The sequence below is a fragment of the Canis lupus genome, chromosome 9, assembly GCF_003254725.2.
Source record: "Canis lupus dingo isolate Sandy chromosome 9, ASM325472v2, whole genome shotgun sequence".
Taxonomy (NCBI): Eukaryota; Metazoa; Chordata; class Mammalia; order Carnivora; family Canidae; genus Canis; species Canis lupus.
Genome location: NC_064251.1, coordinates 44018184 through 44042891, shown reverse-complemented (window position 1 = coordinate 44042891; position 24708 = coordinate 44018184). Strand labels below are relative to the sequence as shown.

The 24708-nt window shown below is 45.2% G+C and overlaps 1 protein-coding gene across 4 annotated transcripts in view; it reads left to right on the top strand.

Annotated features, from left to right (window-relative positions):
* The first annotated feature begins 886 nt into the window (after positions 1-886).
* The window catches only part of BLTP2 (bridge-like lipid transfer protein family member 2), a 29969-nt gene continuing 6147 nt past the window's right edge, over positions 887-24708 (top strand). For 2 of the 4 annotated variants that reach the window (XR_007413040.1, XR_007413041.1), the window contains exons 1-29: positions 887-1047; positions 1900-2023; positions 2524-2573; positions 2868-3015; positions 3193-3311; positions 3548-3608; positions 3790-3973; positions 4514-4637; positions 4802-4926; positions 5370-5437; positions 5553-5698; positions 7438-7556; positions 7665-7828; positions 7984-8242; positions 8761-8966; positions 10537-11629; positions 12055-12246; positions 12373-12575; positions 12723-12841; positions 12963-13183; positions 13687-13877; positions 13993-14092; positions 14230-14432; positions 16455-16749; positions 19519-19676; positions 19955-20161; positions 23500-23599; positions 24007-24189; positions 24545-24666. Coding sequence is in view for 2 of the 4 variants with exons in the window: in XM_049114239.1 (XP_048970196.1) it covers positions 983-1047; positions 1900-2023; positions 2524-2573; positions 2868-3015; positions 3193-3311; positions 3548-3608; positions 3790-3973; positions 4514-4637; positions 4802-4926; positions 5370-5437; positions 5553-5698; positions 7438-7556; positions 7665-7828; positions 7984-8242; positions 8761-8966; positions 10537-11629; positions 12055-12246; positions 12373-12575; positions 12723-12841; positions 12963-13183; positions 13687-13877; positions 13993-14092; positions 14230-14432; positions 16455-16749; positions 19519-19676; positions 19955-20161; positions 23500-23599; positions 24007-24189; positions 24545-24666 (5349 nt within the window). In the remaining 2 variants the exon portion in view is untranslated. The remainder of the gene's footprint in view (positions 1048-1899; positions 2024-2523; positions 2574-2867; positions 3016-3192; positions 3312-3547; positions 3609-3789; positions 3974-4513; positions 4638-4801; positions 4927-5369; positions 5438-5552; positions 5699-7437; positions 7557-7664; positions 7829-7983; positions 8243-8760; positions 8967-10536; positions 11630-12054; positions 12247-12372; positions 12576-12722; positions 12842-12962; positions 13184-13686; positions 13878-13992; positions 14093-14229; positions 14433-16454; positions 16750-19518; positions 19677-19954; positions 20162-23499; positions 23600-24006; positions 24190-24544; positions 24667-24708) is intronic. The other 2 variants (XM_049114239.1, XM_025476391.3) reach the window with 2 other exon arrangements.

Genomic DNA, 24708 nt, shown 5'->3' with positions numbered 1-24708 from the left:
CTTAGTTTGAAATCCTCGGAATGTTTAGCGTGTACTAGAGTTGAAAGGTACCTTTGTCCAGTTTCCTCATTTCACAGAGGAGGAAACAGGCAAAATGATGTTGATCCTGAATGGCCTATTTCCTGCAATTAAGTTTGCTTCCAAGGTAAAGTATTTGTTGCTGAGAGACAAGAACAGTATTCTGTAGTTCTGTCGTATTCCCCCAGCCCACTGACCAGATTGTGCTATATATACTGTAGACACTGAAAACTTGTCCTATGAAGGGTCCAGAAAATTGCGTTGCTCACACAGTAGGTCAGTACATGTTAATTGACTCGAACAGTATTCAAACAGTAAAATGAATGAAAAACTCGTTCCTTTGTGGATAGAATGAGGTGGGAATTTTAACTGATGTCCTTTAGTTCTTGGTTTCCTCCTCAATGATTTTCAGATAAGGCTCGTATGAAAGGGCAGCTGCTTCTTGTGACCCAGGGTTATACTAGTACCCTCAGTCCGGACCCTAAGTGGCCAAGCGGGCTCTATAATCACCCTAGGAAAGTGCTTTAAAAGTGGAGCGCCGCGGCCGAAATGACGAAATGAGACGGCGGAGTCTGTAGCCAGCCCGGGAACCGGCTCAGACTCGGTCTCGGGTAAGCCCCGGGCTCCGCATTTCCGGGTGCGGAAGGGTGGGTCCAGGGGCGGCGCCTGAGTGTCAGTCGGCGCGAGTTCCGCCCCCCACCCCCGCGGTCTGCTCTGGAGCCACGCCCCGACTTCGCGCAGGCAGCCAGTCGGCCCTGCCAGATCGCGGGCGGGGAGGAGTGCGGCCGGGAGACAGCTGGCTGGCTGGCGGGCTGTGGGGGGCGGGGTGCACGCGCGCCAACGCTTCCTTGTCCGGGGCCCTTCCTGTGCGTGCGGCTGCTCGGCCTGCGGCGGCGCAGAGCGGAGCGGGCGTGGGGGGGCCCCGGCAGGGCGGGGGCCGGAGCCAGGCCGGGCCGGGGCCGGGATGCCCCTGTTCTTCTCCGCGCTGTTGGCCTTGCTGTTGGTCGTGCTCAGCGCCCTGTTAGGCCGGTGAGGGGATCCCGGCCACAGCGGCCGGGGACTGAGGAAGCAAGAGATTGAGGAGGGGGCGCTCGCCTGAAAAGCGCGCGGGAGGGGAAGGGGGCTGGAGTGGACGGTGCGCGGGCGGCGGAGGGGGAGGGCCCGAGGGGGGCCGCGGAAGGGGCGAGCGGCGCGCGGGGGGCCGGAGCGGGGGCGTACGGCCCGAGCTGGCAGCTAGAAACTGGGAGTAGGGGAGACTGAGAGCGGGCGAGGCCTGAGGGGATGCTGAGACTGGGAGCTGCATAGGTGTGTGAAGAGGGGCCCGGCTTGGTGGTCTCCCCTTCCCCCCGTCACTCGCCCCTGAGTGTCCCCTTCACCAAGCGCAGAGGGCACCTGCAGCCTCGCCCGAGGCGGAACAGGTCTGGCTACCCAGGGGAGAGTGGCGTTTGAGCCGGCCGGGTGTGACCCACAGTGCCTTCTCGCGGACACCTGTCTGGAGAGCGGAGACAGAGACCCCGTGGGGGAGTGCGTGATGATGGCACATCTGACACAGGGCTGCCTGTATTTCCACTCCCCTTCGGGCCTCTTCTTTCTTCCTCTGGCGTTCCTAAGGATTGCAAGGACTGCTTTATTTGTTCCCTACTTAGGAAGTGGGCTGTAGTTTGTCTGATTTCATCTGGGTGGAGGAGGACTGTCCAGGGCTAGGTAGGGTCTTGATCTTTGTGGCTGAGTGTGACAGTGTTGTTTTGGGAGACCAGAGAGTTGCCCAGTAGATCCAGCTTTAGGACATGACCTTTTTGCCAGGCGTTTTAGGACCAGGAAGGGGTGAGGACAACCAACATTGGGAGAGGGTCCTGTGGACTTACAGGGATTTTTCTGCAGGTGGTTTGTGGTCCGGTTGGTCACCAAGTGGTGTCAGCGAAAGCTGCAGGCGGAGCTAAAGATTGGCTCCTTTTTTTGGATCCAGAATGTCAGCCTTAAGTTTCAGCAACACCAGCAAACTGTGGTGAGTCTTGGGGAACTCCCTGGGTATGTATGTGGAGTGGACTCAGCTAAATTTTAACTTTTTATTTCTTTTTTTCCTAAAATTCTGGGTGGCTTTCCTAGGCAACCCAGCCTTGTCACCTCTTTGTCAAGATGATCTTAGAGTGAGTTTGGAAACACTGGGACTGATGCAAGTTGTTGAGTTAAAAATGCTTATAAGGCACAGAGTGTTCAGGGTATGTATAGTAAGAAAGATACAGAACTAAGCACAGAAAAAAGATAATAGGAAATAGAAAAGCTTACTGTTCTAATTTAAGAGGAGAAATAGCAACATAGTCATGAAAGAGAAATACTAAGCAAGTTCAATCAGTGTCATTGTCAGGAGCAGATACAGTGCTGAGGAGAGAAGTTGGTGGAAATAGAGTGAGAATATTTAGTGGAGGGGCTATCGCACTTCCTCCTCTTCTTGCAACCTTTCCTGGCTTCAGGCTGCTCACAAAGCTTTCTTCTCCACTGTTTTAGGAAATTGATAGCCTGTGGATTTCCAGCAAACTCCTTAGCCATGATCTGCCGTGAGTACCCTATATCCTCACTCTTCTCTTGGGGAATATTTTGGGATTGGGGTTCGCAGAATGTCATTCTACGGAGGCCTCACAGCTCAAGGAGGGGGCTGGGGTTTTGCTGATATCTCTCAGTTAGCCTGGAAGCTATTATTTTGTGAGACAGATATCGACAACTACTATGAGACTGTTCTCCGTGATTTGAGTTACATTTTTACAGAGGATGGGAGAGTGAATGTGACGGAGGGGTGGAGACTGCTAGGGAAGGGCTGGATCTGATGGCAGTGAGATTTCTCTTCTGGGCAGACGCTATGTGGCATTGTGCTTTGGAGAAGTACGTATCAGGACGGACCTACAGAAGGTTTCTGGCCTTTTTGCCCCATTTTCCCAAAGCACTGGGGTACATCAAAAGGAACTGTCTTTCAGTCCATCCTTACTGAAGATCTTCTGTCAGGTGAGATACTTCTCCCACTTTCCTGGACTATATAGTAGGGATGGCTGGCTGTAGAGTCATAGGTGGATTTTTTTACTGTTTTGGGAACATAATACCAAGAGATGCCTCTTATTCTTTCTCTACTAGAAAGGAATAGCAGTGCCTTGACATTAATGATTATTCTTTGCTTCTTTCTAGCTATTCTCCATTCATGTAGATTCTATAAACATCATGGTTCTCAAGGTGGCTACTTCTGAGTCTTTGTGGCACATTCAAATCAGAGAAAGCAGCTTTCTTTTGGATTGTGATGGGAAAAGGTAACCATTGGGTAGAAGAGGGTCGGGTAGTCCCATTCTTGCCTTACAGTTGTTTCAGGGTGGGTGGATGTCAGGGTTTTCTTATTAAGCTGTCAAGTTCTCATTATGTAGCAATTTGAGGAGAGGCTAAGATTAGGTACTTCTATTTGCTTTGTTCCTTTCAGCCAGTAAAACTTGACTGAAATTAAACAGTGAGGAAAGGGGCCAACTGCTCTTAATTTTTTTTCCTTTCCCAGGCTGAAATGTGAAGTTGGCCTAAATCAGATCAACAGCAAAGTTCTAAAGAGTGGCCAATTGGTGAGTATGCCCTGGTCATTTAGATGCCTTATTTCTGGGCATAAGATATGAAGGAGCTTACATTCTAGATTCCATGTTCTTATGGGGGGAAGTGTCTCTCAAGGTGGTGGTCTAGACTGAATTTTGGCCCATAACCCCCAGACTCCCTACATCACCTTAGAGGCTTTTATCCTCCCTGCAGGAGGACACCTGCTTAGCGGAGCTCTCACTGGCCCTAAAGTTGTGTCTAGAGGTGGGCATCAGCAGTCGGCAACTGAAGGCCATCACTGTGGATATGTGGACACTCCATGCTGAACTGCATGAAGGCCTTTTTCATAGTCAGCTGCTACGCCAGGGCCCAAGCCTGGCACCCAAACCTTGTTCAGGTAAAGACCTGGTCAGTAAGTTTGGCTGCCTTGTTCTCCGATTATTCTGGAAGTACATAAAAATAGGGGTCTCACTATTCATTAGATGTGATTTGTTAGCATGACCTTTGATCCTGAGGATAGCTAAAGGAAATAGGGCATTTACTTGTCATGAATTAGATTTGTAGTATTAGTTTTACATATGGTCTCTCACTAAATTCTCAGCATTTCACAAACAAGAAAACAGAAGCCCAGGAAGAGCAGCTACGTGACTTGACTGAGGTCATAGAGCTAGTCAGTAGTAAAAATGGGACATCAATTATTTTGCTCTAAAGTCCAAATTCTTTCCGTTATATTAACCTCTCCCTACTGTTTTTTAGATTTTGGGGAAGGAAGTACACCAGGTGACTGGATCTCTGGGATATTTGCTTTGTGGCCTAAGATTGGGCATTTGGTTAGCCTACTTTATGTGGGAAGATTTGGCCAAAGAGGATAGGGTATTTTGGGGACTTGAATGTGTTAAAGATTGATGGCTCTTGTGTTATTCATTCATGTTTTCAGAAGTGACGGAGAACTTGGCTGAGCCAACTCTGCCTGGCCTGTACCTCCTTCAGCAGCTGCCAGATCAGGTCAAGGTGAAAATGGAGATCACAAGTGTGGTGCTGTCCATGAATAGTCAAAAGAGGTAGGCTCTCTCCTGACGCAGAAGTGTGGAGAGTGATATGCTCTATATGCTCAGGTCTTTGTAACTAGCTTAGTAGCTGCACTGCACTGAGCTTGTCTGTGGGGAGAAAGGGAGTAAGAATGACATTCCATGCATTCCTGAGCCAGAGTTTGTCTCTGGTTCAGGCACCTGAATTGGACACTGAAGCTGTTGTATTTCCTGTACCACCGTGATGAGGATCAGCTGCCTCTTCGAAGCTTCACAGCAAACTCGGATTTGGCACAGATGAACACTGAACTCATACTAAAAGGTTCATGGGTGGGGATGTTGGTACCGAGATGATTAGACACTCTCTCCCATGCTCCATTTGGCCTTCTTTTTTTTTTAAGATTTTATTTATTATTTATTCGCGAGAGAGAGAGAGAGAGAGAGAGAGAGAGAGAGGCAGAGACACAGGCAGGGGGAGAAGCAGGCGCCATGCAGGGAGCCCGACATGGGACTCGATCCCTTATCTCCAGGATCACACCCTGGGCCAAAGGCAAGCTTTACACCGCTGAGCCACCCGGGCTGCCCTCCATTTGGCCTTCTTAATTTAATATCAGTGTAATTGGGGATGGAGAGGAGGGAACATACTGAGAGAATATAGCCCCAATTCATGAGTTTTGGTGACAGTCTGTTCAGTCTGCTTGCCTGCCTCTAGTTTGCCTTCTGTTTTCCCAGTGTTCTTCTCTGATCTGCTCTTTGCCCTCACAGATGGGTTGTTGCTGTCCCAGAGCCGCCAGCGCATTGTCTGTCTCAACTCCCTCAAGGCTATTGTGCAGGTATGATGACTGTGATACCAAGAATCATTCCTTTCTCTGCTTTCTCCTTGTATCATTGCATTGTGAGTTAATGGGATAAAACCCAAGCCGACAGTTCTGGTGTTCTTATTTCCAGGTGACCACTATTGACCTTTCAGCCTCCCTGGTTTTGAATACTTGTATTATTCATTACCGGCACCAGGAATTCTCTCACTGGCTGCACATGCTAGCACTGGAGACCCAAGGGTCTAGCTCATCTGTTTTTAAACAAAGAAAGAAAAGGTCAGTGTAATCTTTTTAGCCACCATCTTATCAGGTAGATTCCCAGATTCTTTTGGATTAAAGTGGCATATTGTGTTAAATATGTATTTGATTACTTCAGTAGCAATTCTTTTTTATTTTATTTTTATTTTTTTTTTTGAAAGAGAGCAAGTGAGCATGGGAGTGGGAGGGGCAAAGGGAGAGGAAGAGAGAGAACCCCAAGCAGGCTCCAAGCCCAACTTGGGGCTTGATCCTGTGACCCTGAGATCACAAACTGAGCTGAAATCAAGAGTTGGGTGCTTGGGCAGCCCTGGTGGCTCAGCGGTTTAGCACTGCCTTCAGCCCAGGGTATGATCCTGGAGATCCAGAATCGAGTCCCATGTCAGGCTCCCTGCATGAGGCCTGCTTCTCCCTCTGCCTGTGTCTCTGCCTCTATCTCTCTCTGTGTCTTTCATAAATAAATAAATAAAATCTTAAAAATTATATATAAATAAAGAGGCAAACAAGAATCACCAGGGTGTGAGGCTCTGGGATACCTGCCTCTCTTAAAAAAAAAAAAAAAAAAAAAAAAAAAAAGGTTGGGTGCTTAACTGACTGAGCCACCCAGGTGCCCTAATAGCATTTTTTTTTTTTTAAAGATTTTATTTATTTATTCATGATAGTCACACAGAGAGAGAGAGAGGGGCAGAGACATAGGCAGAGGGAGAAGCAGGCTCCATGCAGGGAGCTCGACGTGGGATTCGATCCCGGGTCTCCAGGATCGCGCCCTGGGCCAAAGGCAGGCGCTAAACTGCTGCGCCACCCAGGGATCCCTAGCATTTCTATTTTATATATTTTCCCCATTAAACTAGATTTTTTGACAGTATGATGAAGTCTTTTTTGTTTTTATGTTCTCAGTGCCAGCATAGTGCCTTATTTTTTTATTTTTTTAAAAGATATTTTTTTCTTTTTTTTTTTAATTTTTATTTATTTATGGTAGTCACACACAGAGAGAGAGAGAGGCAGAGACATAGGCAGAGGGAGAAGCAGGCTCCATGCACCAGGAGCCCGACGTGGGATTCGATCCCGGGTCTCCAGGATCGTGCCCTGGGCCAAAGGCAGGCGCCAAACCGCTGCGCCACCCAGGGATCCCAGCGTAGTGCCTTATTATACAAAATATATAATTGTTACATTGAGTTTAAGTGATCCACAATATCTTATCTACTTTAGATTATCAGGTGATAGGTCAACCGTGTCATCTCTCTGTGCATTTGTTGCGTAGACAACTTAAAGTTAATAATGGCTTGGAAGCAGTGTTCCTTTGTTGTATTAGGTTGAATCATATGATCTACTGATGTTCATATTTGACTTATGAAATGGCAATCTCATATGGTTCTATTTAATATCTTTCTTGAATTCCTGCAGATTACCATTGGGAATGGCAAACTGATGAATTTGGTCTTAGTTGCATTCCATCTTAAGCATCACAACAAAAAATTTTTTTTTAAGATTTTATTTATTCATGACAGACACAGAGAGAGAGGCAGAGACACAGGCAGAGGGAGAAACAGGCTTCATGCAGGAAGCCCGATGTGGAACTCGATCCTGGGACCCTGGGATCATGCCCTGAGCCAAAGGCAGATGTTCAACTGCTGAGCCACCCAGGTGTCTCAGAATCACAGCAAAATTTACCCTGACTTTTGAGAGTTTCACGTACCTGTTCCGTAATAGGAAGCTGCAGTTCTTTCTTTATCGAACAATAATGTTTTGTCCTTATGCAGAACCTTCCCCCAAATCCTGGCTCCCATCATCTTTAGCACCTCCATCTCCAATGTCAATGTTTCCATTCAGCTTGGTGATACACCACCCTTTGCCTTGGGATTCAATGCTATCTCTCTAGGTAAGACTTCGGGATGGAAAAGGAACAAGAATCTGTCCATTAGTGAAGCTAAGCCCAATTGATGTTTACAGTGGCTCCATAGAAGTCTTTCTTACCTTCTTTGTTCAGATTACCAACACCTGAGGCCACAAAGTATCCATCAGCGGGGTGTCCTAACTGTGGACCATCTCTGCTGGAGGGTGGGCAGTGACTCCCACATTCAGCGAGCACCCCACCCACCCAATATGCATGTTTGGGGTGAGGCACTTGTCCTGGACTCCTTCACACTACAGGTAGGTGGGGACTTTGATGAACGGAGCCCATATGGTTTCCTTGTCTTGCCATGCTTTAGTGCACGGATCATCTTTTTGGCAAAAGATGATGCATTAGGGTGTTATAGAACTGTGTCTGCATGCTTCTAAGGGGGCTCCCTCTGCTTCTTTTCTAGGGTAGCTATAACCAGCCTTTGGGCCTGTCTAGTAACCAGTCAGATACCCTCTTTCTGGATTGTACCATCCGAGGACTGCAGGTAGAAGCATCAGATACCTGTGCCCAATGTCTCTCTCGCATTTTATCTTTGATGGACACACAGTCTGGGAAGTCAGCTGTCTCTAGAGAATCTTCATTTGGGGAATCTGTGTCATTGCTGTGGAAGGTAGACTTGAAGGTGGAGGACATGAACTTGTTCACTCTTTCTGCCCTGATTGGTAAGTGGGACAGGGAGTCTATACCTAAGTGGGTAGTTTGTGACCTAAACATATTATGCTAGTTCAGTATACTCCCTTCTTATTTAATGAAGCTGATTATTTGAATTTTTTCTAATTTAAAGGCATGAGATGCTAGAAGGTTTTACATAACTGTTGGGTTTCTTGAAATTTCTTAGAGGCTTATAGAAGATATTACTAAGCAAGATTTATTTAAAAAAAAAAAAAAAAAAAGCCTTGATAGTTGGTCAAGAAACTGAGATGTGTAGTTTTTTAATTTCCATGTGTGTTTAGTTCTAGAAACAGATTTATCTCTGGAACTTTGTAGGCGTTAGAGAGCTTCTTTGATTTAGGTAGGTTAAGATAGAAAAGGAAAAATTTCCCTGAAACATGAGGAATGAACTTAGAGGTAGGTATAGGGAATAAAGAAAACTAGAATGAATGGAATGAGTAAGAAAGGAGAGTGAGGGCTGAAGTTGCCAGAGCTGAGAGCCAATGCTAATGTGGTTTCTGGATGTTAGGTGCTTCAGAGGTCCGACTAGACACACTGACCATCCTGGGAAGTGCTGAAACCTCCACTGTGGGTGTCCAGGGACTTGTGCTTGCCCTAGTGAAGTCAGTCACAGAGAAGATGCAGCCCTGCTGCAAAGCTCCTGACATCCCCACTCCTGTGCTCAGTCTCTCCATGCTCTCCATCACCTATCACAGCAGCATCCGCTCTCTGGAGGTAAAGCTTCTATGGGGAGGTGAAGTCAGATTGTTTTTTTCCTAGGCTAAAGAACATTTCCCAGCCTTCTGAGTTTGTTGCAAAACATTTATAAGAAATATGATACCTTGTGTTCTTTTTGGCTTGGCTTGTTCTGTACATTTTTAACTCTTTATGGAATGTAAAATATACACAGAACTAAGGAGGATATTTGAACTTGTATGTATCCATACCCAGCTTCAGTAATTACCAACTTATGACCAGTTTGTTTCAGTTCTATGACCCACCAGTCGCCCCTGCCTCCTGCTCTGGGATTATTTTGAGGCAGATATATACCAGACATATAATTTCAACCCTAAATATTTCAGCATATATCTGAAAAATAAGGGGCTTTTTTTTTTTTTTTTTTCTGGTGTTATTTCGCTGAAGCACACAGCACATTAAAAGGCTGGGAGGGGTGCCTGGTGGGTTCACTTTGTGGAATGTGTGACTCTTGATCTTGGGGTTGAAAGTTTGAGCCCACGTTGGGTGTAAAGATTACTTTAAAAAAAAAAAAAAAGTCTGAAAGGGAACTGAAAATGGAGACCCTGGCAAGTTTTAAGAGGCTTTTCAAGATCTTTCTCCTCAGGGTACCAGGTGGATATGGGACCCTCTTAGGAAGGGAATGGAATATCTTTCTAATTGTCTTACTTCAGCTTCCTTTGGAAACTGAGGAGTTGTCTTTTCAGAGGCTGGAGCTCAAAGGCATTTTTCTGTTCTGCGATTTAAATTTTCTTTGTGTAACTATTCAGGATTGATTTCGTTTTTCAAGCTTACAAAGATTCCCTTCTTTGAAGCATAATTTCGTATGAGTCAATTGCTGTATTGACTTGTGTGGTCAGTTCTTTTTATACTTTTATTTAAGAATTAAGTCAGGGGTACCTGGCTAGCTCCATTGGTTGAGTGTCTGACCTTTTAGCTCAGGTTGTGATCTCATGGGATTGAGCCCCATGTCAGGCTCTGCACTCAGTGTAGAGTCTGCTTCAGATTCTTTCTCCCTCTCCTGCCCCTTCCTGCTCATGTGTACCCTCTCTCTCTCCCTAAAATGAATAAATAAAATCTTTAAAAAAAAAGTATTAAATCAAGATGCAATTAATGCATAAAACATTTTTAAATTGATTGTTGCAGTGGTTATTATCCAGAACATGGCCATTATAGAAAGGTATTTCATGAACAGAAACAAAAAGCCACATGACTTAATAAGTATTTGCTGTATATAATTCATATCCTGTGGTAGATATTAAGAATCAACACACATGGCCTCTACTCTCAGATAATTTAAAATCCAGTTGGGAACTCAAAAGTGTAAGTGCTCTTATATATAAATAAGACCTGAAAAAAAACCCAAAAACAAAACAAATAAGAACTATTAGTTCTGTATATTCATGCTAGGGAAACAAGGCAAGGGAGTAATTAATGTAGTTACTCAGGAAATGCTTCTGAATGGAAATGGTTCTTCACCCAGGTGTGCATGTACATAATAATAATCCCAGCCATCTCTCCTGTTTTGGGATATTGCAACTGACAGATCTTTTTCTCTTGTTCCCTGAAGGTTCAGTGTGGTACAGGGCTGACCTTACTTTGGAGCCCACCAGATCACATGTACCTGTATCAGCATGTCCTGGCTACCCTACATTGCCGAGACCTACTAAGAGCCACTCTGTTTCCCGAGTCTGTTCCATTCCTTGCACTAGAGACTCCAGAGACTGTGTCTGAACTGGAAGACCTTCTCCCTGAGCCATCTCCTCCAAAGCGTCTACTAAACCTAACACTAGAGGTGAACACAGCTAAGCTGACAGCTTTTGTAGCTGAGGACAAGTTCATTACCCTGGCTGCAGAGAGTGTGTCACTGAGCCGGCATGGGGGTTCACTACAGGCTTACTGCCCGGAGCTGGCTGCTGGCTTTGATGGTAATAGCATCTTCAACTTTAAGGAAGTGGAGGTACAGCTGTTACCTGAACTGGAGGAGATGATCCTCCACCGGAACCCTTTCCCTGTGCTGCAGACCCTCCGGAATCGTGTTTGGCTCCTCTCCTTGGGCTCAGTCTCGGTGGAGTTTCCTTATCAGTATGATTTCTCTCGAACTCTGGATGAGGCTGTGGGAGTACAGAAGTGGCTGAAGGGGTTGCATCGAGGAACTCATGCTCAGGCTTCTCCAAGGCCTGCCCCACTCCCACCTGATCTACTCTTAAAGGTTCAGCACTTCTCATGGGTTTTCCTTGATGACATTTTTGAGGTGAAACTTCGTGATAACTATGAACTAATGAAGGATGAAAGTAAGGAGAGTGCCAAAAGGCTGCAGTTGCTGGATGCCAAGGTGGCTGCCCTTCGGAAGCAACATGGGGAGTTATTGCCAGCCCGTAAAATTGAGGAGCTCTATGCCTCTTTGGAACATAAAAACATTGAAATTTACATTCAGCGCTCCCGTCGTCTCTATGGCAACACACCTATGCGCCGGGCACTGCTCACTTGGAGCGTGGCAGGGCTAGAGCTGGTAGCTCTGGCAGATGCCTCCTTCCATGGGCCTGAGCGTGTGGTAGAGCAAGTTCAAGAGCTTGATCCAGGCAGCCCTTTTCCTGCTGAAGGAGTAGATCTCGTCATTCAGTGGTGTCGTATGCTCAAGTGCAGTGTTAAGACGTTTTTGGGTAAGTAGTACTTGCTTATTTGCAGAGTGTGGTGTTTGCCCTCAGAGCTTCAGAAAGCTCTTTGAGTGACTACAGAGGAGTTCAGTTATATTGGGAACTGTGGTGGTTTTTGGATGAGTGGAGTGGGAGGTGGGCCCCTCTTCCTTTCTTTGTTCCAGAATTTCACCCTGAAACTGCTTGGCTACTGTAAAGGACAATTACCATAGTCATCTTCAGGGTTAGTGTGTCTCTTGGGTCTTGGTTTTATTCCCCTCACCATCTGCTCAGTGTCTCCATGCCCTTTTCCAGCTTTTCTTCCAACTGCCAGATCTTGTTTTCTCAGTTGACCTTGTTAAATAGATGGGTAAAAGTAGTGGCAGGGAATGCTCGAGGCATGTTGAGACAGTCCTCTGAATAGCCAGCATATATCCTCCCTGTAATAACAGTTCGGATAAGAGATTATCCCCGGTACCTGTTTGAGATACGTGACTGGCGGCTGATGGGTCGACTTGTGGGCACCGAACAGAGTGGTCAGCCTTGCTCCCGGCGGCGTCAGATCTTGCACTTGGGGCTTCCATGGGGTAATGTGGCAGTAGAGAGGAACATGCCTCCACTCAAGTTCTACCACGACTTCCGCTGTGAGTAGAGGAGGGCAGCTGGTTTGGCCGGGGGATGTTGTGATGGCTGGGATGGGAGATGAGCTGAGGCCTGTTGGAGTGAAGAAAGAAGTTGTGTAACAAGTTGTACCTTTTCCTCCATCACAGCGGAAATCTTTCAGTACACAGTAGTATGGGGCCCATGCTGGGATCCAGCCTGGACACTGATTAGCCAGTCTGTGGACCTCTTGACCAAGCCTTCAGCTGACCCCAGCCCACCCTTGCCCTGGTGGGACAAGAGCCGTCTTCTGTTCCATGGGGACTGGCACATGGATATTGAACAGGCAAATCTGCACCAGTTGGCTACTGAGGTGAGAGGTTCCAGAGGAGTTGTTTTCTTATTAGGATGGTTTGGTTGGGGCTTATAGCACATGGGGGGGAAGAGAGAAAGGTACTCATTTGGGAGATTTGGGTGATACTCTTACCAGATCTCACCAAATTATTGGGGGTGGTTATAGGACCCGTACAACACCACAGAAAATATGCACTGGGAGTGGAGCCACCTGTCTTTTCATTGGAAACCTGGTCAGTTTGTGTTCAGGGGTGACTTGGATGTCAACGTGAGAACAGCTTCTAAGTGAGTGAAGTGATGGGTGGGGCCTCAATAGGGTGAGGGACTCTGGTTGGAGGGAGAGGGGAAGAGCCAGAGGGTTGCAAGTGACCAGGACACTGAGGGCTGGGACTCTGTTGTGAGACAGGTATGATGACTGCTGTTTCCTTCACCTGCCTGACCTCTGCATGACACTGGACCTGCAATGGCTGTGCCATGGGAACCCCCATGATCACCACAGTGTCACTCTGCGGGCCCCAGAGTTTCTGCCAGAGGTGCCCTTGGGCCAGCTTCATGACTCCTACCGGGCATTCCGCTCTGAGAACCTCAATCTCTCCATCAAGATGGATCTGACCCGGCACAGTGGGAGTGAGGCTTGGGTCTGGGGCAGTGGGCGGAAGGGTTGGGAGGATGGGCTTAAACACCAAGGACTTCAACCTGACCCTCTAGGGAGGGGTTAGGGAAAGCAAGGGAGGATTTGGATTAGGATGTTTTTTTGAGAGAGGGTTAGTGAAAACAAAGCTTAGATCTTTTTTTTTTTTTTTTTAATTTTTTAAGATTTTTTATTCATGAAAGACACAGAGAGAGAAAGGCAGAGACATAGGCAGAGGGAGAGACTCCAGGCAGGGAGCCCGATGTGGGACTCGATCCTGAGACCACAGATCACGCCCTGAGCCAGGGGCAGGTGCTCAACTGCTGAGCCACCCAGGCGTCCCAGCTTAGATCTCTAGACGGAAAAGGTGTTGGGGATGTTCTCTTGAGACTGAATGCTGCTTGGGTTTTCAAACCTCTAAAAGCTGAAGCTAGGGATAGATTTAACTTCATCTCTGTTTTAATCACAGCTAGGAAGTGTCTTTTCCTCTTTTTTACAGCAATATCCCAGCCCCGGATTCTGTTATATAGTAGCACCCTGCGCTGGATGCAAAACTTCTGGGCAACTTGGACTAGTGTTACAAGGCCTATCTGTAGGGGAAAGCTCTTCAATAACCTGAAACCTAGCAAGAAGAAACTTGGCCAGCACTACAAGCAGCTTTCCTATACTGCACTTTTTCCCCAGCTGCAGGTCAGGCTCTGACATCCTCAGTTCTATTGTCCTTCCCTAGTTTTCTTGTTTTTTCTTATCTTAATCATCGCTCTGATGCCATTCATGGTTCAGAGCTAAGCTTTCTTGTTGCCAGGTGCATTACTGGGCCTCATTTGCCCAGCAACGGGGCATCCAGATTGAATGCAGTCAGGGCCATGTCTTCACTAGGGGAACTCAGCGGCTTATACCTCAAGGTAAGCTCAAAAACTGCCTTTATTTCTCCTATCCTAATCCTTGCCCTCTTCACCCTTCTCCTTTCTCTTCCCTCTTTCTGTTCCACACTATTTTTCTGTACTGATCCTCATGGCCTCTGTATGCTTCCTTTTCTCAGCAGGCACAGTGATGCGGCGCCTCATCTCTGACTGGAGTGTGACCCAGATGGTTAGTGACCTAAGTCAGGTGACTGTTCACCTGATGGCTTCGCCCACTGAAGAGAATGCTGATCACTGCCTTGATCCCTTGGTAACAAAGACCCACCTACTGAGCCTGTCCTCCCTCACCTACCAGCGGCATAGCAATCGCACAGCTGAGGAGGTACCACCTGATGCAGTCTCTTTACTAGCTTTTTTGTATCAGTAGGTGTCTTAGTTTGCTCAGGCTGCCATAACAAAATACCAAAGAATGCGTGGCTTAAACAACAGAAATTTATTTCTCACAGTTCTGGAGGCTGGGAAGTCTAAGATTAAGGTGCCAGCAGAGTCATATTCTGGTGAGGGTTCTTTTCCTGGGTTGTAGACAGTTGCCTTTGCTTTGTCCTTACAAGGCAGGAAAACAGAGATTATGCTCTCTGGTGTCTCTTCTTATAAGGGCACTAATCCCATCATAAGGGCCCTACCCTTGTGACCTCATATAAACCTAATTACCTCCCAAAAGCCACATCTCCAAATATTAACACATTGGGGATTATGGTCTTTTCCTTTAAAAAAAAAAAAGATTTTATTTATTCATGAGAGGCACTAAGAGAGTCAGAGACACAGACAGAGGGAGAAGCAGGCTTCATGCAGGGAGCCTGATGTGGGACTTCATCCTGGGACTCTGGGATCACGCCCTGAGCCGAAGGCAGACGCTCAACCACCCAGGCATCCTGGAGATTATGGTCTTAACATATGAATTTTGGCTGGCAGAACAATTCAGTCTATAGCAGTAGGTTTCAGGCTAAGTTCCGGGTAACGTTTCTAACTATATTCCAAGCATATGTATCATTACCATATGATGAACTCACTGTCAGCTGTACCAGTTGTCCCTCTTTCTGAAAATTTTTTTTTTTCGGGCAGCCCAGGTGTCTTAGCAGTTTAGCGCTGCCTTCAGCCCAGGGTGTGGTCCTGGAGACCTGGGATCGAGTCCCATGTCAGGCTCCCTGCATGGAGCCTGCTTCTCCCTCTGCCTGTGTCTGTGCCTCTCTCTCTCTCTTTCTCTCTCTCTCTCTGTGACACTCATGAATAAATAAATCTTTAAAAAAAAAAAAAAGAAAATTCCTTTTCTCCCTCACCTTCTAAACATAGTCTCTTGCCCTTCAGGAAACTGAGTAAAACTTATTTCCTAGCACCTTATTTGATGTCTTTTTTTCCCCCAATTAAGAAAAGATTTTATGTTGAAATTATCTTTCTTCTTCCTTCTTCCTCCTTCTTCTTCTTTCCTCCTCCTCCTCCTCCTCCTCCTCCTCCTCCTCCTCCTCCTCCTCTTCTTCTTCTTCTTCTTCTTCTTCTTCTTCTTCTTCTTCTTCCTTCTTCTTCTCCTCCTCCTCCTCCTCCTCCTCCTCCTCCTCCTCCTCCTCCTCCTCCTCCTCCTCCTCCTTCTTCTTCTTCTTCTTCTTCTTCTTCTTCTTCTTTTCTCTTTCTTTTTTTTTTTTTTTTGATTAAGTAGGCTTCATGCCCAAGGTGGGGCTTGGACTCATGACTCCAAGATCAAGAGTCAAATGTTCAACCGACTGAGCCAGCTAGGTTACCCATATGTTGAAATTTTCTGAATCATGTAAAATACGGTGGATATAGTCTGAGTGTAATCTAATGACCTTTTTTTTTAAGATTTTATTTATTTATTCATAAGAGAGAGAGAAAGAGAGAGAGAGAGACAGAGACACAGGCAGAGGGAGCAGGCTTCATGCAGGGAGCCCAAGGTGGGACTTGATCCTGGGTCTCCAGGATCAATGCCCTTGGCTGAAGGCGGTGCTAAACCGCTGAGCCACCCAGGCTGCCCTCTAGTGCACATATTAAGACCACTTAGGTTTTTCTTTCTCCAGGGTCTTCTTGTCTCTCCCAGAACAGATGTCTTTCTTTTTCCTTTTTTTCTTTGGGTAAGTGGGGGCAGAGGGAGAGGGAGAGAGAGAATCTTTAGCAGGTTCCATGCCCAGTGCAGAACCCAACTTTGGGCTCAGTCCCCTTTGATATCATGACCTGAGCTAAAATCAAGAGCTGGATGCTTAACCAGCTGAACGACCCAGGTACCCCAAGAATAGATTTCTTATTCAACAAGGTGGTTTTCCTCCTCTACATTTATGGTCCAGGAACAATTGTGGGAATTTCCATGCTACCTCGTGGTTCTTTTCCTGTTTCTTAGGAGCTCTCTACTCGAGTTGGGGATCCTGCCTTTCATACACACCAGCTGCACTTGGTAGATTTACGGGCTTCCTGGACAACCACCAATCGGGACATTGCCTTTGGTTTATATGATGGCTATAAAAAGGCAGCAGTACTCAAACGTAATCTCTCTACTGAGGCCCTGAAGGGGTTAAAGATTGATCCCCAGATGCCAGCTAAAAAGCCAAAGCAGAGTGTTCTGACCAGTGCCCCAACCCCGCCTCCTGTCAGCACTCCCAGCTTTAGCGGACAGCCTGATAAGGGGTCATCAGGAGGTAAGCTGGGGAAGATGAGATTTCATCGGGTTAGTTGTAGGATATGTACATGGGATTGGACAGGAATTGGGAAGGACTATCACAGATGGTTTCATCTAGGTATAGAAATGAAAGCTATTGTTTTTCCATATTAAACCACCTCACTCTTTTTTTTTTTTTTTAAAGATTTTACTTATTAGAGACAGTGCATGAGTGGAGAGGTGGGGCAGAGGGAGAGGGAAAAGCAGACTCCTGGATGAGCAGGGAGCCCTATGTGGGCTTGATCCCAGAACCCTGGGGCCAAAGGCTGACACTTAACTGACTGAGCCACCCAGGCATTAGCTCATTCATGATTAGCTCATTCATTCACTCACCACTTATTCATTCATAGATTCATTTACCTTATTGAGGGTTTATAATATATCAGACATAAACCTAGACATTAGGGATATAAAATGAGGGGAAGCTCAGAAACTAGTAGGTAGACACGTAAATTATTATTTCATTATGAAAACGTTTTATAAGAATGTTCAAGAAGAAAGTATTTACTTATTTATTTATTTTTATTTATTTACTTGAGAGAGGGTGCACAAGCAGGAGGAACAGCAGGCAGAAGCAGAGGGAGACAGAGACTCCCCCACCAAGCAGGGAGCCCAATGCAGGGCTCGATCCCAGGACCCCGAGATCATGATCTTAGCCAAAGATAGATGCCCAACAGACTGAGTCACCCAGGCACCCCAAGAAGAAAGTAGTTAAATCAGCATAGGTAAATCTAGAAAGGTCTTCCCAGAAAAGATAATTGAGATAGGTATTAAAAGATGAATAAGAGTTCAACAAATAAGGAGAAAGGAGAGGGCATTTTAGGGAGAAGGAATAATAAGTACAGAGGAACGCAGGTTATGGTGATTTTGAGAAAAGGTGAAAAGTGGTGTGTGTCACAAGTGAGAAATGAAAGCATAAGGAGTAAGGAGGGAGTTCTTGACTGGATTAAAAGAGGGAATGCAATCAGGGACAGGTTTATTGATGAAGTAGCATTTAAGCTGGACTTTGAAGGCTTAGTGTGATACGGTTTGAACACGTGGAAGTGGGAAGGAAGGACATTCAAGGCAGAGGGAGTATCCTGAATAGGAGTGAAGTTAGTAAAGGCCAGTATGTTCAAAGAAGAGCAGTCTTATTTCAGTTGGCATAAAGAGTAGCTGAGGTGAGGAGTGAGGGAAGATCCTGGAAAGGAAAGCTGCATGTAGACTATCAAAACTCATAAAAGGCTAAGGAGTTTTTGTCCTTACTCAGTAGATAGTGGTGAACTAACTAAAGGTTTTTGAATAGGGATGTGTCATCATTAGACTTGACTTTTAGGAAGGTAAGTCTGGCAGTGCTGTGGAGGAGGACTGGAGGGGAAGAAACTGGAGGTAGAGGTATAAGAAGTATAAGGTAACTATAATAGTGTCCCAACAACATATAATGGAGGCTTGAACTTGGTAGAGGCAGTGGGAATGGAAATGAGGGGATGGATTGAAATGTTATTGCGTGTATGAAATTTGACAACTAGTTGGAAGGAGTTAAAACAGTGAAAGCAGTAACGACTGAGGCTTTAAGCCTAGGACTGGCATGATGGTAACATTAATATCAGAAATAGGAGAGCCAGAGGCTAGACAAGTTTGGGGAGGTATAGGGTTGTTGAGTTCAGATTTGGACATGCTGAGTGTGTGGCACAAGCAGCACATCTAGGTAATGTCTAACAGCTGGAGATGATGACCTAAAAGCTTAGTCCTAGAGATGAAGACTTTGGGAGTTTCAGCATAGAGCTAAGAGTTAACGCCAAGGAGATAATAATAGTTGCTTACTGTGTGGCAGATACTCTGCAAAATACTTCTATGTGTTGTTGCAGTAAACTCCCTCAACAACCTTGTGAGACAGTTACTGTTACTTTACAGACAAGGAAACTGAGACAGGCTAAAGCAAGCTGCCAAAGGTCACAATCAAGTAACTGGCAGAGATAGGTTCTTAAATATAAGTGGACTAGTCTGATTCTGGAGGCTGCTGTTAACCATAATACACTGTTAGTCTCATTAGAAGAAAGAGGAAGAGAAGGAACATGTCCAGGATAGACCTTAGGAGATACTTATTTCTAAGACCTGGGAGAAAAGGATTTAGAGGCATAATCAGAGGAAACAGTAGAGCCATGAAAACATTGAGGCACTGATGGTAAGGGAGTGGTTTCTTTCTTTTTTTTTTTTTTTTTATTTATGATAGTCACAGAGAGAGAGAGAGAGAGGTAGAGACACAGGCAGAGGGAGAAGCAGGCTCCATGCACCGGGAGCCCAATGTGGGATTCGATCCCGGGTCTCCAGGATCGCGCCCTGGGCCAAAGGCAGGCGCCAAACTGCTGCACCACCCAGGGATCCCAAGGGAGTGGTTTCTTGTGAAAAGGAGTGATCAACAAACAACATTTAAGATGATATGAAATGAAAAACGTAAGGAACAAAATGAAATGAAAAAAAAAGATTCTAGAATAATTTAGAGCTTGATATACCTAAGAGAAAAAAATCCTGCCACTTACATAGCATTTCTAAGTTTTTCTTGGTAATCTATTACTTTTGTTAAATTGAGGGAAAAATGAATTGATAACTTTTATTTTGTCCTCAGGGATCAAGGGGTGGAGTGAGTAGGTTGGAGTTGCAGGTTGCAGAATATGTTCTAGACATACTGAAGGAAGATCAGTTTGGCCCTAGATGTGTTCCCTATCCCTTTGAGATTATGACTTTTCCCCACTTCCTATTTCTCTGCCAGGTGCCTACATGTTGCAGAAGCTGATTGAAGAGACGGATAGGTTTGTAGTGTTCACAGAAGAGGAGTCAGGTGTGAGTGACCAGTTGTGTGGCATTGCTGCCTGCCAGACGGATGACATATATAACCGAAACTGCCTTATTGAGCTGGTTAACTGCCAGGTAACTTCTCTTTACCAGCACACCCCAGCACTGGGCTAGATCATAATGATATGTGTTCACCTTCTCCCACCACCAAATAAGAATGGGCAGACAGAGCTCCAAAAAATTATTCCTTCCAGCAAGTGTCCAGGATAATCACTTTCATATCTAAAACCATAGTGTTCACTCTGTAAGCCAGAATTAGGCCCATCTATAGTTATTGTTACAACCTTTTCACTAACTCTCTTATCTTCTCTGGTGGCCCTTGTGCTGTGATTCTGCTTCTGCCTACGGCGTAGATGGTTCTTCGTGGAGCAGAGACAGAAGGCTGTGTCATTGTATCAGCTGCCAAAGCTCAGCTGCTGCAGTGCCAACACCATCCAGCCTGGTATGGTGACACATTGAAGCAAAAGACATCTTGGACTTGCCTACTGGATGGCATGCAGTACTTTGCCACCACTGAAAGCAGCCCCACTGAGCAGGATGGCCGACAGCTGTGGTTAGAGGTTAGTCAGCGGGGTTGGGAAGGCCCGTTATATTCCCAGCTTTCCATATTTGGCTCCTTCCAGCAGACTACTTGAAAGATTTCTGATAGTACCTGTTGCTACCAGCTTAGCAGAATAATGAAGCTGGTAACACCTTGAATGTAGGAATTCTAGGTAGTCTCTGATCTGTGGTCTGTGAGCACAGAGTGCTTTTTTTTTTTTTTTTAAATCTCTTTCTATTCTTTTTCATTGCAAAGGGAACTCTCATTTCCCAGCACTAGAATAAAATGGGCCCCTGCTAATAAATCATATTAATCAATGGGCAGCCAATAAAACAGGCAGTAAGTCTGAGGACTTTAGATAAATTCTCTTTCTATCCTTTCTCTGATTTCTCTTATGAAGATGGTTGATTGGTTGTTTCAGCAAAGCAGTAAGGTTGAATAGAAAAATTGCTTGTCTAGGAGTCAGGTTATGTGAGTTCTAATGCTATTATGTAGCCATAAGCCTTTGAGTGAATTACCATTATTTGTAAAATTGAGTTAATACTTCCCTCTCACAGGATTGATGAAAGGATCAGTGAGAGAGTGCTTTGAAAAATATAAAGCTTGGGGATCCCTGGGTGGCTCAGTGGTTTAGCGCCTGCCTTTGGCCCAGGGCACGATCCTGGAGTCCTGGGATCGAGTCCCACGTCGGGCTTCCGGCATGGAGCCCGCTTCTCCCTCTGCCTGTGTCTCTGCCTCTCTCTTTCTCTCTATGTCTATCATGAATAAATAAATAAAATCTTTAAAAAGAAAAATATAAAGCTTCATTTAGAAGGAAAATAATCATTCCATTTTTAAAAAGTTATGTCAGGGGAGGTCTCACTGTGTGTCAAGATAATGTTTTGTTAGATGGTGAAATTATGAGCAGTTGGCAGGGACTAGACTAGATTTTCTTTCTTTTCAGCTTAGTAAAACTGAATTTGCATTATAATTTCTAGGATATAATATCAGAATTATTGGGAGATCTGATAGTTTGTTTTTTTTTTAATTTTTTATTTATTTATGATAGTCACAGAGAGAGAGAGAGGGAGAGAGGCAGACACAGGCAGAGGGAGAAGCAGGCTCCATGCACCGGGAGCCCGATGTGGGACTCGATCCTGGGTCTCCAGGATCACGCCCTGGGCCAAAGGCAGGCGCCAAACCGCTGCGCCACCCAGGGATCCCGAGATCTGATAGTTTATAAAATGTATCTAGCAAATAATTCTGCATTGTTACTACTTGCACGGGTGTGAAGTGTCCACATTGTGCTGGGCCTGGTACACCCAAATGAGTTACTGATCCAGCTACATCTGTTAAACACCAATATGATAACTTCATTTGCCACTATACTCAATGAGGAAAAAGCTAATCCTACTCTTCCCTCTTCCTTGCCTGGTGTTTCTTAACTCTAACAACCTTAAGGCTCAATCCAAGCAACCTCAGGTGTAATTACATACAAGGTAATCATTTAATCAGATGTTAAGCCAAGTAAGGGTCAGGTTATTGGTAATATGAGAGGTCATATTACAGCTGTGGTTCAAGCAAGCCCTATTCTTTATCAGTAGACTCAGGAGGTAGGCATAGAAGATATTAACTATTCAGGAAGAGGTAGGCAGGATGAGCTATGTAAGATCTGACTAGCATTTTCTGGGCCTCTGCTTCTTTTAGCCATGCCTTCTTTTGCATGTGAACCTCTTTTCTCCCCCCTCAGGTTGTGATACTAGCATTAGAGTAGAATGTCTTTGGATTAGGTGGGAGGGACTTTTTGTTGTGTGTGTTTTTTTTTTTTTTTTTTTGAGAGAGAGGGAGTGTGCACATGTGTGGGTGCAGGGGTAAGGGTAAGGGGAGAGGAAGACAGAATCTCGAGCTGACTCCACACTGAGTGTAGAACCCAATGTGGGGCGCAATCCCAAGACCCTGAAATCGTGACCTGAGCTGAAACCATGAGTTGACTTAATCAAATGAGCCACCCAGGCGCCCTGATATTAGCCACTTTGGTGTGAAGTGGTTTTGATTTGCATTACCCTGATGATGAGTGATGTTGAGCATCTTTTCAAGTGACTGTTAGCTCTCTTTATGTCTTTTTTTGAAAAATGTCTACTCAGGTCCTCTGCCCATTTTTAAACTGGATTAGTTTTTTTTTGGTGTTGAGTTGTAGGAGTTCCTCATATATTATTTGCAAATATCTTCCATTCAGTAGGTGGCCTTTGCATCTTGCTTATGGTTTCCTTCACTGAGTTGGGAGGGGACTTTGATCTTGCCTTTTCTATATGAATTTTTTTGTGACTTGGCAGATTTGCTTTTGGCCTTCCAAACATATTACTCATTCTATTATTCATTTTGACTTCAGCTTGGCAGAGTCAAAATAATTCATTTCCTTTACCCCATGGCAACAATATCAGAGTGGTTGTCTGAAGACAGAAAACAGCAAGAACACAAACACATAAATATCAAAGTGGGTGGGAAAGTCATTGTTTTCAATGAAATTTTTTGTGTTTGACAGGATTTGATTTTTTCCCTAATTTTTAAAATTGTAAATACATGTAGTATATTTTATACATATATAAGTACGTATATGGTAAAACATATGAAATTTACATATACATAGAAATATATTTATATAGTAAAATATAACATTTACTGTTTTAACTTTTTTTTTTTTAAAGATTTTATTTATTCATGAGAGACACAAAGAGAGAGAAGCAGAGGCATAGGCAGAAGGAGAAGCAGGCTCCATGCAGGGAGCCTGATGTGGGACTTGATCCTGGGATGCCAGGATCACACCCTGGGCCAAAGGCAGGTGCTCCTCTGCTGAGCCATGCAGGCGTCCCTGTTTTAACCATTTTTAAGTGTAAAGTTCATTAGTATTCAGTACATTCATAATGTTGTTCAACCATCAGTACCATCCATCTCCATGACTTTTAAGATTTTATTTATTTATTCATGAGAAACACACACAGAGAGAAGCAGAGACAGAGGCAGAGGGAGAAGCAGGCTCCATGCAGGGAGCCCGATGTGGGACTTGGTCCCAGGTCTCCAGGATCAGGCCCTGGGCTGAAGGTGGCACTAAACTGCTGAGCCACCTAGGCTGCCAGGATTTGATTTTAATCTAGCTTCCCTTTCTTGCCTCAGGCCTGCAGGTCTGGTAAAATGTGCATGTAACTCATTTGGCTTTGAAGAATTTGGGTGGTTTAGGTCAAGAGAGAGTCATGTATGTCTTCTACCCTGGGAGACCCTTCAAGCTATTCCAGGCAGTAGAAATTTGGATGGTAAATATAACTACTTGCATCTATGACCCAGTTGGCCAGGAGTTAAAGGTACCTGTATCTCTGTCTTCAGGTAAAGAATATTGAGGAGCACCGGCAGCGTAGTCTGGATTCTGTGCAGGAGCTGATGGAGAGCGGGCAGGCAGTGGGAGGCATGGTTACCACGACCACAGGTCAGTTCTCCCTTATTCCCCATCACGTGTATCTTTTTTTTTTTTAATTTTTATTTATTTATGATAGTCACACAGAGAGAGAGAGAGAGAGAGAGAGAGAGAGAGGCAGAGACATAGGCAGAGGGAGAAGCAGGCTCCATGCACCGGGAGCCCGACGTGGGATTCGATCCTGGGTCTCCAGGATCGCACCCTGGGCCAAAGGTCGGCGCTAAACCGCTGCGCCACCCAGGGATCCCTCACGTGTATCTTCTTATGTGCTCTTAAGATTACCATATGCTGGAGTAGGACCATTTTGTGTTAGGCTAGGTTGAAAGCAAGTGTTTGGAGTTCTCTAGACATCACACGGAGCTGAAGGCTATTACAATACTGCTATTGAGAATGTCTTTCTCTTTCCCACCTCTTCCCAGATTGGAACCAGCCAGCTGAGGCGCAACAAGCCCAGCAAGTCCAGCGGATCATTTCACGCTGTAGCTGCCGAATGTACTATATTAGTTACAGCCATGACATTGATCCTGAACTAGCAACTCAGATTAAGCCACCTGAGGTCCATGAGAACCAGGAAAAGGAAGATCTCCTAAAGAAACACGAAGGTATTTAGGGCTTGAAAGGCTTTTAGAAGGGAACTAGGGAACTCGTGTTATTTCCTTAGTGGTTTTGAGTTAGTAGTGTTATTAAAAGTCCCACTGTGGACTGGGCATTAACATTTTCACTTTGCTCTACGTTATGTAAGTTTTGCCATAAGACAATAAACTGTACTCTTGGAGGGAAACTGGGGTAAATTGGTATTGTTTGATTCTAAAATAAGCAAACATATTTCCTACCCATAAGGATCTCTCACTGATCCATTTCTATGGCGTTAACTAACAGGAGTGGTTCCAAATATGGGTTAGAAGGTGGGGTAGATAGAAACTTGAGTTTCTTACTTAGCTGCTAACAATTACATAGGGGCTGTGGATACCTTCACCCTTATTCATCATGAGCTGGAAATCTCTACCAACCCGGCTCAGTATGCTATGATCCTGGACATTGTCAACAACCTGCTGCTTCACGTAGAACCCAAGCGGAAGGTGAGCAATGTGCCCCTGTAGAATGCCAGTTAGCCATAGGAA